Source organism: Mus musculus, chromosome 15 (genome assembly GCF_000001635.26).
Source record: "Mus musculus strain C57BL/6J chromosome 15, GRCm38.p6 C57BL/6J".
Lineage (NCBI taxonomy): Eukaryota > Metazoa > Chordata > Mammalia > Rodentia > Muridae > Mus > Mus musculus.
The window spans coordinates 75,699,041-75,716,621 of NC_000081.6; the positions used below are offsets into that span (position 1 = coordinate 75,699,041).

At 54.5% G+C, this 17,581-nt stretch overlaps 1 protein-coding gene across 5 annotated transcripts; it reads left to right on the top strand.

The window, feature by feature from the left end:
* Window positions 1-5,205: 5,205 nt before the first annotated feature.
* Window positions 5,206-15,379, top strand: Rhpn1 (rhophilin, Rho GTPase binding protein 1). 5 transcript variants are annotated; one of them, XM_006520447.2, is made up of 15 exons: window positions 5,206-5,434; window positions 9,131-9,246; window positions 9,949-10,077; window positions 10,197-10,272; window positions 10,974-11,051; window positions 11,415-11,539; window positions 11,626-11,792; window positions 11,948-12,141; window positions 12,514-12,670; window positions 12,748-12,858; window positions 13,217-13,411; window positions 13,962-14,038; window positions 14,179-14,325; window positions 14,410-14,571; window positions 15,012-15,379. In XM_006520447.2, exons 1-15 carry the CDS (start codon window positions 5,354-5,356, stop codon window positions 15,183-15,185), a joined length of 1,989 nt encoding a protein of 662 aa, XP_006520510.1. In that variant the 5' UTR covers window positions 5,206-5,353; the 3' UTR covers window positions 15,186-15,379. The 5 variants fall into 5 exon arrangements, with proteins under 5 accessions (XP_006520510.1, XP_017171922.1, XP_017171923.1 ...); XM_017316433.2 differs by having other exon boundaries at window positions 5,209-5,434; window positions 11,415-11,625; window positions 11,720-11,792; XM_017316434.2 differs by having other exon boundaries at window positions 5,211-5,434; window positions 11,415-11,625; window positions 11,720-11,792; window positions 12,751-12,858.
* The last annotated feature ends 2,202 nt before the right edge of the window (window positions 15,380-17,581 follow it).

Here is a 17,581-nt window from a genome sequence, read left to right on the forward strand (position 1 = left end):
ACAGGGTTTCTCCATGTGGCCCTGGTTGTCTTGGAACTCACTCTGCAGACCAGGCTGGCCTCAAACTCAGAGATCTACCTGCCTCTGCCTCTGCCTCCTGAGTGCCGGGATTAAAGTCATGAATCACCATGCCCAGCTATATTGTTGTTGTTGTTGTTGCTGCTGCTGCTGCTGTTGTTATATGCATTGTTGTGAGGGTATGAGATCCCTTGGAACTGGAGTTAAAGTTGTGAGCCTCCATCTAGATACTGGGTATCAAACCCAGGTCCTTTGGAGTAGCAGATAGTGCTCTTAACTGCTGAGCCATCTCTCCAGCCCTATAGATGTATTTCTTATCCAGTATCTTCCTAGACAGCTATAGCTATAACACATTTATGAATACATATCCTTCTAGTTCCTTGTCTTTTTTTTTAAGTAACTGTACTTTGTACTGTATCAGTCTGGTCAGGCTGCAGTAACAAGAACTCTAAGCAACAGGAACCTCTCTCCCCACCACCCTTGGAAAGTACCAGCCGACTTCACTCCTGGTGAGTGATCCTTCAGGTCCTTCACATTTGTAGATTCAACCTAGTCTCCCCTGAGGATAAAGAGAGCTGTCAGTTCTCTTAGGAGGCACTGGCCGGGCTGCACTTCCTCTAGCCTTCCTTAACCCAGAACGCCCCATCTCTATGACATCCCACGGGGGAGGGGAAATAACCTTCAACATGTTAATCTGGGATGGACACAGATCTCAGTCCATGATCTGCTTTGCTTCAAACCCCACTCAACTCTCCAATGAGTTATATAATTGGTTTTTTTTTTTTTTTGGTTGAGCTTCTTAGGACCCTCCCAGTGTTCATACCTTGACTAGGAGCTACAGAGTGCTTCAGCCCCCATTCCTAGACCCCTACTGTGAAGATTCCCATGCACAGACAGTCACCTGTGTTCCATATGCCATCCTTATCAAGTTTAACTGACTTATCTCATTCAAGGTGGCTTGCAGGAATTGTTTCCTGCCCCAGGAGACCTGGAGGAGGAGCAAGCCTGGCATGGACTTCCTGGAAACCCTCTGTTCTTGGGACACTGCCCCAGGACACTGCACAGCTCTTGGGGTGGACCTGGCCATCATGGTGTCCAGGGCAGAAGACATGGTCACCCTCTTCAGAGCTTTCCCAGGAGCCCCGAGACCCTCCTACAAAATGGGTTTCTGTTGCGTAAGCTTCCAGTTACTGGTTACTGCTGATGGCAGGCTGAGTGGACTCCTTATATAAAGTTCAAGTGCTTAAAAAATAAATGGAAGTTGAAGGATTTATTCATCCACTCACAGCAATGGCAAAGATGTTAAAGGTGAGACAGGACGTAGGACTTCCCTCTGGCTTCAGACACCCTGGCAGTCAGAGGGATGTGTTCACCCACAGCCTCTCTCCCCTCTGATCTGACCTCTCACCTTCTGTTCTCACCAAGCCATCGGCCACTCACATTGATGAGCCCCATCTTCTTTCACCTCGGCTAGCTTAATTAGGTCACAGAATTTCTTTTAGCTATACACCACAGATTTTATGTGTGGTATTTGATTTCTAGAGACCTCTTCTAACTTCCCTTTTCATTCCAGTCTTAGTAAGACATAGAGCCTTTCCTGGAGAGATGGCTCAGTGGCTAAGAGCACTGACTGCTCTTTCAGAGGTCCCGAGTTCAGTACCTAGCAACCACATGGTGGCTCACAATCATCTGTAATGGGATCCGATGCCCTCTTCTGGTGTGTCTGAAGACAGTGACAGTGTACCCCTATACATAAAATAAATAAATCTTTTAAAAAAAAAGATACAGTCCTTTATTTCCAATAGTTACATTTTATTTGAGGGAGTTGTTGTTGTTGTTGTTGTTGTCAGTTTCTAGACATCCATTCTTTTTTTTTTCCTTCTCACTCCAGCCGCTGCTCATTCAGGCTCCTCTCGCTCCAGCCCAAAAGATTTACTTATTTTATGTAAGTACACTGTAGCTGTCTTCAGGTGCACCAGAGAGGGCATCAGATCCCATTACAGATGGTTATGAGCCACCATGTGGTTGCTGGGAATTGAACTCAGGACCTCCAGAAGACAGTCGGTGCTCTTAACCGCTGAGCCATCTCTCCAACCCTCAACATCCACTCTTAAAAGTAAAAGAAAAGCAGACCAGTACATGATGGAATAAACAAATGGCTCGATGAAACCAGCAGTTCTGAAGGATAGTTTAGCAGAACCAAACCCCCACCCTGCCCACCACCCTCTTAGCAGCTAACCCGAGACTCTCCACGCTGCTGACTTGGTGTGCACGGGTCATCTAACTGCACGGCGCTTCCCACCTTGTTTCTGCCTCCACTTTCAGTGTTTTCTGCTATTGTATTCGCAATGCTGGACACTGAATCTTGGACTTCCTGCTGGGCTCTGTGGGCCAAACATTCTACCACTGATCTGTATCCCCGCCCCTGCCCCTGCATGCGCTTCCTGGCAAGTTATCCCCACTCCTCGCCATGGCCCTCCCAGACCTACCCTGAGAAGTTCTTTCCTATTTGAGCATCATTTACAAGTTCTCCCTGAGGAGGCTGAGGATCCACATCCTCTGCCTCTCCTTTCTTCACAACTGAACACTGGGATCCAACCTAGGACCTCAGACATTCCAGACAAGGCTCCTACTGCCAATGGATGCTTCTCCCCCCCCCCCGGCCCCCCAGCTTTTTCATGTTCCCTGGAATCCACAACCACCTTATCTTTCCATATACTTTTCCCAAGTTCAACCCCAAACCCTCTGCCAGCTGAGACACACTACCTAGTCCACTGATTTCAGCTTCCCAAACCAATGCTTTTCTGTTCTGTAGTCCACGGATGCGATTGCTCCTTACTCCCAGGAACTCTCCCGGTTAAGGCCCCTGTTTGGGATCTTCTCTGCCTGAGGTTTGTCTGGCTGAGTGCTAGCATGGCCCTCAAAGCCAGGTCTTCCTAGGGTGGGAGTAACCACTGAGGGCAAACAGCAAATGCTGGGGACAGCTTGTGCCCACTGAGGACCAGCTGTCAAATGCCCTGGCAGCTTTACTGGTTTGATACCTCAGACACTACTGATCTTCATCTTCTATTGCCTTCCTTAGAAATGGGAGGTTGGGTTGGGAAAATACTGAGGCTACATTTTCCATCTTTAAAAACAAAAATGGCTGTATTCTATTCTCCAACCTGGTTTGTTTGTTTGTTTGTTTGTTTCAGACTTGTAAATTCCAGGCCAGCCTCAAACTCACAGTGTATCTGGAGGGTGACCTTGAACATTTGGTCCTCCTCCTTCTAAATCCTATATACTGGGATTGATGGTGTTTTATGCAGTGCTGTTGACTGAGCCTAGGGTTTTGTGCACCCTAGGCAAGCATTTGACCAACCTGCCCCCTCCAACCTGATTTTTGGCTGAGTTTAAGGTTCTCATTAGAAAATCCCTGGAGTTCTTAGGACCCTCAACAATTGAGAGCCTCCTTTATCCCCTAACAGCCTTGCCTGCTGAACTAAGATGCCCTGCAGGACTACTGGGAGAGGGACCTGGGACTGCAGCAGGACATCCCTAAGAGCCCTGGGTGGGAACCTAGGGAGAAAGTGTTCCTGAAATCCTGCAGTTGTCCTTAGTGAGCTGGGGAGGGGTGGACTTTCCTAAGGTTTATGAAAGGGACAATCCTGCTGAGAAAAGAATAGTTAAGAGCAGATTGGGAGGGCTGGAGAGGTGGTCCAGTGGTTAAGGATGTGGACCAGTCTAACGCAAGGCCAAAGTTAGGTTTCCAGCTCCTACATTCAATAGTTCACAACTACCTGTAGTCTCTTGTTCCTGGGGTTCAAGTACCCTTTTCTGGACTCTGCAGGCACAGTGCTCATCTGCAGAAACACACACACACACACACATTAAAATAAATCTTTAAGAGAAACAGTTGCTTTAGTCAGGCATGCTTTGCTGGGTGGATGTCAGTCTAAGCACACAGGATTCTGAAGACACAGAAGTCTGAATTCAGGGGTGCCTATGCAGGAGGGTGACAGCTGTGCTAGGTGACAGCACATGTGGTCTCTGTTTAGTTCTAAGGTGATGACCACACCTAGGCAGCATAAGAGCCCGGAGATGGAGGAGGCTGCTCATGAGGATGTCAGTGGAGGAAGAAGTGAAATTAGGTGACACTCCACAGGAAGATACTAGAGGAAAGAAAAGGAAAGAAAGGAGGGGAGGGGAGGGGAGGGGAGGGGAGGGGAGGGGAGGGGAGGGGAGGGGAGGGGAGGGGAGGGGAGGGGAGGGGAGGGGAGGGGAGGGGACAATGCTGCCCTGGGATCAAAAATGCCAGGAAGTTTGGAGAGGCTAGCGGGGCAGATGAGAGAAGCATTTCTGGCGGGGGCCCACTGTCCAGGGACATCCAAGAGCTTAGCCGAGCAAATTTAGATCTGGGGATGACAGAGCCAGGTGTGTGTGAGGGGGATGGGGCGTAGAGACTGAGTCGCTGACTCAGTCAGGGCAAGCAGTGACCAGGGTGGCGGGCAGCGTGGAGGAGGCTGACCTTTGGAGCAGCTTGACAAAGGGCTAGCCACTCATTTCTAGGCTGTGTTCTCAGCTCATCTAGTGTGAGCCAGCCCACATGAATTTGAGAAGTGCTTCGGAGTAAGCCCTGCAAGGAGCTCGAGTTCTGGAAAAAGTCCAATTCTTAAAACCAATTCGGGTTCTGGAAGGCGATCCGGTTCTGGAAGCACAAGGAGGTCAAGGAGAATGTAGGCTCTGGAAACAAAATGCATAACCAGGTCCCGGAGGCGAGGTTTCTGGGGGCGGTTCTGGAAGCAAGGGGACCGCAGCGGCGCTTTGCCTCTTAGTGCCGGGAAGAAAGCAGGCATTGTTTTAGAATCAGCACAAGCACTTGTCTCTAACAAACCGTTTAAAAAACCCCATTGTAAACATTTTTGGAGCAATCCTGGAGGGTCCCGTTGCCGGGGTGACGAGATAAAGCCTTGAAGTCCCTGCAGAGGCTGCAGCGGCTCTTGGTCGCCGCCCCCAGTTCTGCTTGTCTTTTCCTAACTTTCTCCGCACGCCTAACACCTAGCGTTGCGCATGCGTACCCTGATCGGCGAGCGGCCCTGGTTGCTAAGAGTTACCAGATCCCTTACCTGGAGCCCGCCTTTCTCTCACTCTGGTTGGTAGTAGTTTCTATCCATCGGAGTAGCCCTCACCTCTGATTGGACAACATCAAGTTTTGCAGGCGGGGCCCGCGCTCTGCCGCACCGGTCAGTCGGACCCTCCAGGAGGGGGACAGTCGGAGCAGCGCGGCTGATCCTCCCTGGAGCGCGAGGGGCCTGCTGCTCGCAGCCTCTCGGAGTCAGCGTCCGAGCGAGCAGCGATGATCCTTGAGGAGAGGCCAGATGGCCAGGGCACTGGCGAGGAAAGCTCTCGGCCGCAGGACGACGGCAGCATCCGCAAGGTGGGGGCTGAGCAGGGATATGGGTCTTCAGCCTCCTGCCCCGCGCTGTGCAGTGCGGCCTTCCCGGCCTTTCCTTCCTGGGACCCGCTCCCCTGAATGCCAGGTGGGGATACTGAGGTCCCAAGGAGAGACCAGAGCCGGTGTTCCAGCCCGATGGGAGTAACACTGGAGCAGTCACGGTCTAGATGGTTCCCCTGAAGCTAGAGAACCCCTTGGGTCTCAGAACCAAGAAGTTGGTTCTGATGGGTGACAACCCCCACTCCCTCACCTCCACAAGCAAGCACGTGTTTTTTTCTGACGTCTAGAAAGCCTCCTTCTCTAACAGTGTCTTCTGCGTGCCCCGCTGTAGGAGTCAGTGTCCATTAGTGGTTAGATTGTGACAGCAGACAGCAAAAACCTTCGGAACTTCACGGGGAAGCCTGACTACTTTTCCCCAACATACATCCCCTCCAAAGCTCCTGAGTCTGGAGATGAGGGTGCCTGGGCTTCCAGGAACACAGGGGTGAAGTGGAAACTAGTTTGCTCTTTGCCTAAGGGATATTATGTTAACCTTCTCTGCTTCTCCGGTCTGGGTATTTCCTAGGGGTCAGTGAGTGTTTGGGTTTCTTAGTATGTGTGTAGGCTCTGGGGTACTCCTGCCCATCCCCAGGGGCTGCTAAGCAGAAGCTGCTGTCACAACACTCCCGGGTGTTCCCATGGCTCTTTGCCCACCTTCCTTCCTGGTGTCAGATTGTACTTTGTTGCTGGCTGATTCTATCCAGTGTGTGTGTGTGTGTGTGTGTGTATCAGGTCTCCTGGAGGAGAGGGAGGAGAGGGAGAGGAAGAGGAAGAGAGGAAGGCACTGGGACTTGGACAGAACCCTCAAGGGCTCCATCCTAACCAGGCATGCCTGATACCACAGTGACTAGCTCAAACTGGGGAGGGGTTAGATTGGAGAGAGGGAAGGAGGGAGGGAGGGAGACGGAGTCAGCCTGCAACATGTTCTCCAGGAACTCTTCTTCCTAGGGTGGCCATGCCTTTCAGGTGCCCTGTGGAGGAAGTGCATGTTGCATTGGTCAGCCTCCCTGTGGATAGTGTGGGACTCCCCCACCCTGAGCTGACTCAGTAAGAGAAGCCTGGGAAGGCTTAGGATTGCTCTGTTCCTTCTTTCTATTCCCAGGCCTGTGTGGGGATAACTGTGTCCCCCCGCCCCCCACCTTTTGCTAATCCTTGAGGACCAGCCCAGTACAGGTCACTGGGTCTTTGAGTGGGAGGTTTTGTTTCTCTGACCCCCATGCCTTTCCTCCCTGGTCGTGGCCAGGCCCTGTTCTGGTTTGGCCACTGCTGCTGCGATGTCTGTACTGATGGCAAGTTCTCCCAGAGTTAGACAAGAGTAGCCACCATGGAGGTCAGCCATGGTTAGACGGCCTTTGTTTCCAGAGGGTGGGGAGATCATACCGGGATAGAGAGAGATGGTTACTTAGCACCTGTGCCCTCCCTGCTGAGCACTTCCTTCAGCCCAGTGTGGAAAACTGGGTGTGGGCTATCAGCTTCCAGAATCCATCCAGCCCAGCTTATCTTGCCTTTCCACCAAAACAGGTTAGGAAGCTGGCTTGGCCTCCATAAGTGAACCAAGGTTAAAAAGGGCAAGAACAGGCCCAGGGTCTGGGGCTGGTGAAACCTCAGAGTGGCTAGCTGCTGCAGCTCCCTAGCAGGTGGGGGAGGGACTGAGGCTATCGGCCATAAATAAGCTTAGAACCTTGTAGTAGGGTCTTGGGGAAAAGATGTGTGCCGTTTTCTTAGTAGCTTTGAAGACAGGAGACTGTTGTGGCCTCAAGTTTCCCTCCTGCACAGGCAGGGGTGGGTCCTGAGAAGGAGACAGTACAATGTGGCTCCACTCTATCCCTATGCTATCTTGTGCCAGCTATCCAGAAAGCGAGTCACCTATCTGTAGTCACCCAAGGATGACTTAATGGCCTCCTTCTTTCAGAGTGAGCCCAGGTGCCACTTCTGTGGGCGCTCTTCAGTGACATGAAAGCTGGCTTCATGGTAACCCTGGGGCCACAGTCTAAGTGATTGCCTCCAGGAGCTCCATCCATGCCAAGGCGAAAGCGTCGCTTTAACCCATGCAAGATGCTGAGGCTGTCCTTTGCATGACAGTAAGCCACACTTTGAATGCATGGCCAGGATCAGCTCTGCCAGGATTTACACACACACACACACACACACACACACACACACACACACCCCACTCTGTGTCACTTGGACTAGAGCCTTTCAGTTTCTGTGACCTCCTCCCTCATATGTGATCACTAGTGAGGGTGTTCCCCAGGGAAAAGAGCCATCAGCAAAATCTTTACCACGAAGTCTTAAACCGGCGGGTTAACCTGGGCAGGGCAAAAATGCTGCGCTGCGTGGCTTGGAGGACCTCAGGCTTTGTGCAGCACCACCAATTCCCCACGCCTTGGCAGCTCTGGGAGGAAGCCCTGTAGGCCGTGGCCGAGCCTGTAGTTGGAGAGAGGGGACATCACAGATGACGCAGGCCACTGATCTCACATTACCCAGGAGGAGCTCTCATCTGACTGGAGCTGCCAAAGGGACACTGGAACCCAATGCCTTGTTCACTGTGTCACAGACCGGGTACCCAGTTCCTGAGCAGCACCGTCTCATGGCCCATCACTGCACGGCTCTCAGTGCCTGTGACCACACTACTTCAAAAGCCTTGTGGGCAGAGGCCCGGAGACAAGACTCCAGGGCTAAATAGACTGGGTCCTTTCAAGGAGGTTCGTCCTGTGCTTTGGTAGTAGCTCTCTGGAAAGGTGGTCAGAGCCCAAGGCAAATTGTACGACATTCTGAGTTGATCTGGTGAGTCCCCAGAGCATAAGACATTGATTGATTTCAGCAAGGACAATTAGAAAGGGCTTCCTATGGGGAACTACCACATATTTTATTTTATTTTATTTTATTTTATTTTATTTTATTTTATTTTATTTTATTTTATTTGTATTTTATGTGCATTTGTGTTTTGCCTGCATGGATGTCTGTGTGCGGGTGTCGGATCCCCTGGAACTGGAGTTATAGCTTTGGGCTGCCGTATGGATACTAGGAATTGAACTTGGGTCCTCTGGAAGAGCAGCCTGTGGTCTTAACCGCTGAGCTGTCTCTCTATCCCCTTATTTTAATTTTTTAAAGATCTTTAAAGATCTGTGTGGTTATTTACGTATGAGTACAGGTGTCCTTAGAGGCCAGAGGTGTTGGATTCCCCCATTAGAAGTAGAATTACAGATAATTGTGAGCCACCTGACATGGTTGCTGAAAACTGAACTTGGGTCCTCTGCAAGAGCATTCTGGGCTCTTACCCACTGAGCCATCTCTCAAGAGCTGGGTCCAGAACTCCATTACATCATAGTTTAAACCGTGGGGCTATGAAGTACCCAGTGTTAGGAGAGTGGGTTATTTGGGGAGGCCTCTTGATGTATGGGCCAATTCGCTGGTTGGGATGAGTCTGAGCCTACGTTATCTGTGAAGCATTGAGGAGAGGCACCTCACCCCTGTTCCCCAGCCAGGCCTGCCTAGGCCCCTCCCTGTGACACTAGCTGGGGATCCAGCCCACAGTGCCTACTTCTTCCCGCTAGGACAGACCCAGGTCCTCTGAGCTTGGTGAGGGTTATGCTGATGGGGGCGCTGTGGACATAACCACTTGCATCCTCCCTGCAGGGCTATGGCTCCTTTGTGCAAAACCAGCCTGGCCAGCTGCAGAGTCACAGGGCTCGGCTCCACCAGCAGATCAGCAAGGAGCTCCGGATGCGGACCGGTGCTGAAAACCTCTACAGGTGAGCAACTGCTGCCGCCCGGCCCTGGACAGGGTGGCGATCCTGTTATTAGTCAGAAAGAGGGACACACGGGCAGACGGCCATGACCCAGCTGCTGTTGCAGCCCCAGTAGCCACACTATACAGTTCACCATTAGCCTAGAACCTCACAGACAGACTAGGCCCATTCCTACCTCTGGGCCTCCCCAGATATGCTTGGCCAGAGGACCAAAAGCCCCTTTAGGAGGCCCAACAGTATCTGGTAAACCTCAGAGGCTGCTCAGAAGAGACTGTGTGTGACTGGGCACTCAAAGGTTGGAGACCTTGCAAGTGAAGGATCATAAGACCCAGGCTACTTTCTCTGAGCACAGTAGCATTCTGCACACACTCATGTCCCCACAGTCTTTGCAACCCACACTATACAGGAGCCCCGGTCCTATACCCCCTCAGCATCCTCCTCCCTGTCATCAGAGACCTCCATGTCCAGATGGAATCATAGTGGCACTGGAGAATGAACCCTTAAGCGGAAGCATCCTAGAAAGGAGGGCACCTCCGAGCCAGCCCTGCTCCCACCCTTACTCCAGCGAGGGGAACTAACCCCGGCAGCACCCACCCCTGCAGATAGGCTCTGAAGCTTGGGGGTGGGGCAGGAGAGCTTCAGTGATTCTGGGTCACTGGAGCTGCCTCAGGCCTGGGTCTTCTCTCCTACCCCGGCCCCTCCCAGAGCCACCAGCAACACCTGGGTCCGAGAAACAGTCGCACTGGAGCTGAGCTACGTCAACTCCAACCTGCAGCTGCTGAAAGAGGAGCTGGCAGAGCTGAGCACCAGCGTAGATGTGGACCAGCCAGAGGGGTGTGAGATGCCGGGGCGGGGCGTGCAGACTTGTGTGGCGGGTGCAGCCGGGCGGCGGGAACCTCAGGATAAGAGGCCGCTGTGGGTAGCCGGTCTAGAGCCCATTCTTCTGGTTCTAGCGAAGGGATTACTATTCCCATGATCCCCCTGGGGCTGAAGGAAACCAAGGAGTTGGACTGGGCCACACCGCTGAAGGTAAGTGCCGGCCTGTGAACTTTGAGGGGCGTGGCCCTGAAGTGGGCTGGGGGCGGGGCTTAGATGCTTCCTAATCTAGTCATCTCAGTTGAACAAATGAGGAAGCTGAGGCACAGTGGGGAGGAAGAAGAACCATAAGGGGAACTGAACCTGCTCTCCTGCTACCTTCTGGTCCCCACGTAAGGGTTATGTGAAGGATTGGATTGGGGCCCTGCCCCAGAATAGCTATGAAGGGGCCTCACCATTCTGACATCCCCAGTCCCACCACCAAGTTCTAGGATCCCCTGCCTCAAGCATGTCACCCATCTGGTACCTACTCTTTGAGAACAGCTGGCTCCTGAGTGACCTGGAGGGGGTTCAGATTCCAGAGCAAGCCATGATCCTTCATCCAGAGCCTGTAGGGGCTCTCGGGAAAGAGACATGACCTCACGATTTTGCATCAGAGTCTACAAGGTGGCAGATGAGAAAATATGTGTAAAGATGATACCATAAGAACCCCCGTCCCAGTTCTGTCTTAGGAACCCAAGCCCTGGGAACCAGAACACCAATATTCAGCAGCCCCGCCCCACCCCCAGGTCTTCAACCCTTCTCCTTGGCCCCAAGTTCAAAGTCAGCCTGCTCTACCACAGCCCCCTCCCATCCCCAGAGCGGGCTGCCAGGGATGGAGTGCCCCCCAAGGGCAATACCCGTTCTTCCTTCAGGAGCTGATCTCTGAGCACTTTGGAGAGGATGGTACCTCCTTTGAGACAGAGATCCAGGAACTAGAAGACCTACGGCAGGTGGGTGGGCTGCTCCCCATCTGGTTGCTCCAGAGACAGACAGAAGAGGAAAGTGGGAGAGAAGGTTGGATCCCGGTGTAGAGATTCACCTGGATTCCCTACATGGTGGGAGGAAATCCGGGAGATAGCCAGTGTTCGTGGAAGGACCTGGGACTAACAGCTGACTCTTCCAACTGTGCTCTGTTGCTCTTGGAAGGAGCAGTGCACTGCCCCTCCTCGGGGCCCTACGTGACCTCTTGTGCCAGGCTGCCTTCAAAGTCCCCAGGATGTCAAGTGCTCCTTGGGAATGATACCCAGGGATTTCCTAGGGTGGCATCCTGAGGTGGGTCTCGGAACTGGGCCCACCCGGACTCTCCCTTCTAGGCCACGAGGACTCCCAGCAGGGACGAGGCGGGCCTGGATCTGCTCGCAGCCTACTATAGCCAGCTCTGTTTCCTGGACGCACGTTTCTTCAGTCCCTCCAGGAGCCCCGGGCTGCTCTTCCACTGGTAGGGGCTAGCAACAGAGGCGGAGGCCCAGGGAAGGGAGGCCAGGTCGTTATGGGAACTGTACCCATCCTGACACCATGCCGCAGGTACGACTCGCTCACGGGGGTCCCGGCACAGCAGCGGGCTCTGGCCTTCGAGAAGGGCAGTGTACTGTTTAACATTGGGGCACTCCACACGCAGATTGGAGCACGGCAGGATTGCTCCTGCACCGAGGGCACCAACCACGCTGCTGAGGCTTTCCAGAGGGCTGCTGGTGAGAGCTGTAGACCATAAATAAGAAGGGTGTGGCGCCCAGCTCTGTGGCAGGAAGTAGTGTTGGTGGACATGGTCTCCCTGTGTGACGTTCTGAAGGTCGTCCTGGTGGGCATGGGGAATCCCTGCCCGCATGAGCACTGTATCCATCCTCAGGGGCCTTCAGACTCCTGAGGGAGAACTTCTCCCACGCGCCAAGCCCAGACATGAGTGCTGCCTCTCTCTCCATGCTGGAGCAGCTCATGATTGCCCAGGCACAGGAATGCATCTTCAAGGGCCTTTTACTGCCAGCCTCTGCCACACCTGACATCTGTCCAGATCAACTGCAGCTGGCCCAGGAAGCTGCCCAGGTGAGGGCAAGGAGCCCTGCCCAGAAGCCCGACTTGGTGGCCACTCAAAGAGTGAGAGCAGAGCTCAGGAGGACAGGGACAGAGTTGGGATGGAGCCAGGTCAGGGAAGGATGGGCACCTGCATCTAGTGCTCTGTGTCATTCGCTAAAGCCAGTTGCTGTCCCAGCTTTTCTTGAGGTCCTGAGAATAGGAACAGAGCCCCCAGATGCCCAGGTCTGGCTCAGCTTGGAGTCTAGGGAGAGGCTGCTGGAACTTGGGGCAGAGTAGATGGAGATTAAGCCCAGGGTGCAGAGGCAGTGGCCTTGTCTCTTGAGCTCCAATGGGCTGAGGGAAAGACAGAGTTTCCATTTGTACCTTCATGCCTGCTGGCAGGTGGCAACTGAATATGGGCTTGTGCACCGGGCCATGGCCCAGCCACCTGTCCGAGACTACCTGCCTGCCTCCTGGACTAACCTGGCGCACGTCAAGGCTGAGCACTTCTGCGCCCTGGCCCACTATCATGCAGCCATGGCCCTCTGCGAAAGCCACCGTGAGTGTGTCCCTCCTCATGCCTGTGTGGACCCACAGAGGCTCCCTACTCAGGCTCATGGACTCTCTGACCCCTAGCAGCAGCCAAGGGTGAACTCGCAAGGCAGGAGCACGTCTTCCAGCCCTCCACTCCCCATGAGCCCCTGGGCCCCACACTGCCGCAGCACCCAGAAGACCGCAGGAAGCTTGGTGAGACATCCCAGGCAGGGCCCTGGGCTAACCACGGTGTGGCCCCGACAGCCACTCAGCAGCTGACATCCCTGGGTTGGTGGGAACTGCTGAGACGAGGGTTGTTAAACTGGGCAGCTGGGGACAGCTCTTTCTTCCCTTGCTGATCTGTTGGGCCTGGCAGGACTTTCCCAATCTGGTCAACACCATCCAACCCTGTGGCTCATTCCACTTCCTAATGCATCCTGAGACAGAGGGTCTGGAACCCCGCCTGGAAGGGGCCAGCTTGTATGCATGATGCATGGTGCGTGCGTGCGTGCGTGCGTGCGTGCGTGCGTGCGTGCGTGCGTGCGTGTGACAGTGCCATGCCTGTGCACAGCCAAGGCCCACCTGAAGCGTGCCATCCTGGGCCAGGAGGAGGCGCTGCGGCTTCACACCTTGTGCAGAGTCCTGCGCAAGGTGGACCTGCTGCAGGTTGTGGTGACTCAGGCACTGCGGCGCTCCCTGGCCAAGTACTCACAGCTCGAGCGCGAGGATGACTTCTTCGAGGCTACGGAGGCCCCAGACATCCAACGTGAGCATCTAGGGCCCTTCGGGATGAGTCTGCCAGTCAGAGGGCCAAGCTGAGCCCCCGCAGCTACAGCTGAGAGGCAGTCAGCAAGCCGGGTGTGGTAGCACGTGTCTATAGATCCCAGCCTAGCACTAGGGACCCTGAATCAGGAGGACAGAGTTGAAGGTCAGCCTCACACAGTGAGCAAAGCCCTCTTTGGGTGGGTGGGAGGCAGGCTGTGTTGAGAAGTGGAGACTGTGAGGATATCAGCCCAGCATCCCCTGCCACTTCCTTCCCCACTTGACTCTTGCCTTGCAAGAGGGGACAGAGGCACAGTGCCAGCTGGGGCTTCCAAGTACATTCCTGGGAACCTCTACGTATATTCAGGGAAATAGTGTAGCCCCAGCTGTGAGTAGGGACAGCTAGGCTTTGAGGACCCAGGACGGTCCCATGTGCCCCCTCGGGCCACACACTCCTCTGAGCTGAGCCAAATCCCACCGGTGGAACGCTGGTTCTGGGAGGGCCAAGGGCCTGGGGTTCAGCTCCAATCCTCCTTTCCCTCCTACCTGGTCAGCCAAGACTCACCAGACCCCAGAGGTGAGGATGCCTAGCCTGTCGCAGGTGAAGGTGACTGACTTCTTCCATCGGCTGGTGAGCAGGCCAGTTCCCCAACCTGTCCTCCTCCCTTCGGCCCCACCCCTGTTCCTGCTCCAGGGTGTGTGGGCTAAGATGGGGGTCAGTGGCTCTGTGACTGCCACCCAGCCAGCCCTCCACCACTTGTCTCCTCCCAGGGACCCTTGTCTGTGTTTTCAACCAAGAACCGATGGCAGTTGGTAGGGCCGGTGCACATGACTCGAGGAGAGGGAAGCTTCGGGTTCACGCTGCGCGGAGACTCTCCAGTCCTCATCGCTGCTGTCGTCCCTGGGGGTCAGGCTGAGGTAAAGGCCCTCTAGCCCGGGGTGCTGGAATCCTAGAGGACCGCTAGATACTGCCACCACCTCACCGATCCACATTCTCCGCAGTCCGCTGGCCTGAAGGAGGGCGACTACATCGTGTCCGTGAACGGGCAGCCGTGCAAGTGGTGGAAGCACCTGGAGGTGGTGACACAGCTGAGGAGCATGGGCGAGGAAGGCGTGAGCCTGCAGGTCGTGTCATTGCTGCCCAGCCCTGAGCCACGTGGCACAGTAAGCGCTTGGCCTAGGAAAAGCTCCCCAACCCTCAGTCCTACCCAGCCCTGGTTGTCCCCAACCCCACCCCCGGGTCCTCAAAGGGAAAGTAGCTAGGTAGCCTTTAGTAGGAGTGGCTTTCTGGGCAGTGGTCACCTCTGATGGTGCCTCCATAGCGTGGCTACTGTCCTACTCCAGATGAAGCGCCCAGACCACCTTGGTGGGGTTTTTGTCCCCAGAGTAGACCAGGCTATCCCAGAGGTCACATCTGTCCAGCATGGCCACCCCGGGTTTGGGTGGCAAGCAACAAACAAGGAGCCTCGCATGGCCACTTCAAATGCCCCTAACATGCCCCTAACACACCTATGGCTCCTAGAAGGCTCTAATATTTTCTCAGGGTGGCCACAGATAGGGCAGGCAGTGATGGCTGACAACATCCATCTCTGTCCTGGCTGCAGGGACCCCGACGGGCAGCACTGCTGTGGAACCAGAGAGAGTGTGGTTTTGAGACACCGATGCCCACACGTACCCGCCCCTGGCCCATCCTTGGCTGGAGCCGCAAGAATAAACAAGGCAAGACTGGAAGCCACCCTGACCCCTGCACCAACAGGAACTGTGTCACCTGCCCCTGAGCTGGACACCCCGTATCCCTGTGTGCTCAGGATGGCTGTGGGGGCCATACTCCTATGTACATCACCCTGGAATCAGCTCCAACTAGCCAGATGTGCCTAGCGGGGTCTGTCCTCTACTCTTGGGGACTATCAGGCTGCCCCCACCTTGCTTAGAGATGTCTATTAAAAATGCTGGTCAGATGAGGTGAGTCTGAGTCGGGTACTGAAGCTTCGGTCACTTTACCCCACCAGAGAGATGTCTCAGTGTAGTCCAGATGTAGTTTCCCTCTGCAGAGGGCAGCAGAGCTGGGGCTGTCCTCCAGCAGCAGGCCCCTTGGCCCCTGCCATGCCTCATCTACTCTGCGGATGCCTGGCTCTATCCTCACATCCAGTTGCTCTGGGCATGTACCCTGACGGCTCCACCCTGATTCTGCCTGGTTCCTAGTAGCCCTTCTGGTCACCAGCCTCCCTTGCTGGTTAGTCAGCTCTTCCGTGTGTAAGATCTCAGCAAAGACATTTTTATCTCCAGTCCCCTCATGCTTCCCCAGCTTCCAGACCATCCTGTTGCCCATTCTACCTGCTCCCACGCAGGTCCTGACAGGTTCCCCAGAAGGATGGGCTCAGGACCCGGACTCAGAGGGACAGGGTGGGGACACCATATGAAACGCAGTCCTGAGCTATGCATGGCTGAAGCCATGAAGATGCTCTCCCTCAAAGGCCCTGGAAGGTTCCGCATGGAAACAGAAAGGCTGTATGTATCTCCGTGGTAGAGAATGCAAGAAACCCTGGGCTCAGTCCCCGAACTAGAAAGAAAACAAAACAAATTAGATGGAGAACTTGCTCTCTGCAACCACCAGGGGGCGGCTGTCACCCATTCATGCAGCCCGAGGAGGCTGCAGCTCTTCCAACCCCCAGGATTCTGAGAACCTGAGGACGGCCCAGGAAAGAGAAGCAAGCGGCCATAGTCAGCAACCCACCCACGCCCTTTCAAGCCTCTGCCCAGGGGCTCCCAGGGGAGAGCACCCAAGTCCATGCTCCAGGTCTGCCTACACAGTCCAGGGCTCTGCCGCCCATCACCCTGGCCAGACATCCGCGTCCAGGGCCAGCCGGTGAGTGGAGTGAGTCCTGAAGACGCAGCTTTCTTCTGAAATAGGAGAGGCACCCACCCAGGGGATCCACTCACCTGCCCTCCCGGGACAATCTCCAGCTCAGCAGAATGGACAAGGCCGCTCAGGCTCCGCAACACTTGCAAATTTTATTAATAAAACTGTGTGTCAAGGAAGCCATTACATGATAATCAGGAATGACAGGGGGGCAGACCTTGTGGAGGACAGTAAGCGTGGGACACACACACAAGCACATCTTGGGTGATCTGTTGAGATGACGCCTGGAGCTGCCCCTCGCCTGCACAGTGAGTGGCTAGGCTACCAGGGCCTGTCTGTACCCTCTCCACTAATCTTTCCATGCCGCCTTCGCCTTCACTCCTGGGCCCTTGCTAACTGAGCTCTCTGCCTTAACTCTCAAGTACCTGGCTCAAAAGTTTCCCCATTTCAGGGACCTCTCTTAAGGCCCTTCCTGTGCTGTGGAGACTCCTCCCAGAAGGAGGACAGAGGTCCTTGACTCAGGCCCAGCTGTCAAGGTGAGAAAGCTCCCAAGACCAGGTAGAGTCTAGAATTCCATCTGGGCTAGGACTGAGTGACCAGGGAAGCCCTACCTAGCCCTCTGTGTGAACTTTTTAGACGAGAAAATGGGTGTATGTAACGCACACTGGCATGCTGGAGGGTATTGGCCCTGATCTTCACACACACTGCTACCCTAATGGACCAGCTGATGGGTACCCCACCGAGAATGTGAGCAATCCTGGTTCTGGCCCATTTACCCTGGCTTATCTCTTCCTACCATCCCACCCCACACAGTTCCCCAAACCTTCTGACCTAGCTGGCATCTTCTCAGCCTTTAGAGTCGATGTCCCCACCTTGGGCTGCTTTTGCTTGGCCACACCCCTGCTCAAAACTGCAGCCTCTGGCTTGTGGATCACAGGTGAACCCTGGGGTCATGAACAAGGATAGGGCCAACTGGCTAGTGAGGGCTCCGAGTACCTGCAGAGGACAAGTGACATATGTCACACATGTGCTGCCCAAGAGGGAAGAACAGGGACCGGCCTGTCTCCTCACAGCCAATGAGGAGCCAGGGTCCAGAACCATCAGGGAGATCACAAGGCTCGTAGAAGTGAGGTGCCTGTGCGCACTGGCCACACATACAACCCAAGTCAGCTCACACCACGGAGGGGTGCTTCATTTTCAGAGTGGCTCCCTGGGCAGGAGGCTGAGACGTGCGTATGCTGTGATTCCTTTCTGCTTTGCCAACAAAATCTGCCGAGAGGGGAAAAGGCAAACTCTGTTTTGCTTGAATCAGCA

What these genes read in the sequence shown, in the direction of transcription:
- Rhpn1 (XM_006520447.2), top strand. Translation starts at nt 5,354, where the DNA reads ATGATCCTTGAGGAGAGGCCAGATGGCCAGGGCACTGGCGAGGAAAGC. An exon ending in GGAGGCCCCAGACATCCAAC is followed by an intron (nt 13,412 to 13,961) that starts GTGAGCATCTAG and finishes CTACCTGGTCAG; the next exon opens with CCAAGACTCACCAGACCCCA. An exon ending in GCCCTGAGCCACGTGGCACA is followed by an intron (nt 14,572 to 15,011) that starts GTAAGCGCTTGG and finishes TCCTGGCTGCAG; the next exon opens with GGACCCCGACGGGCAGCACT.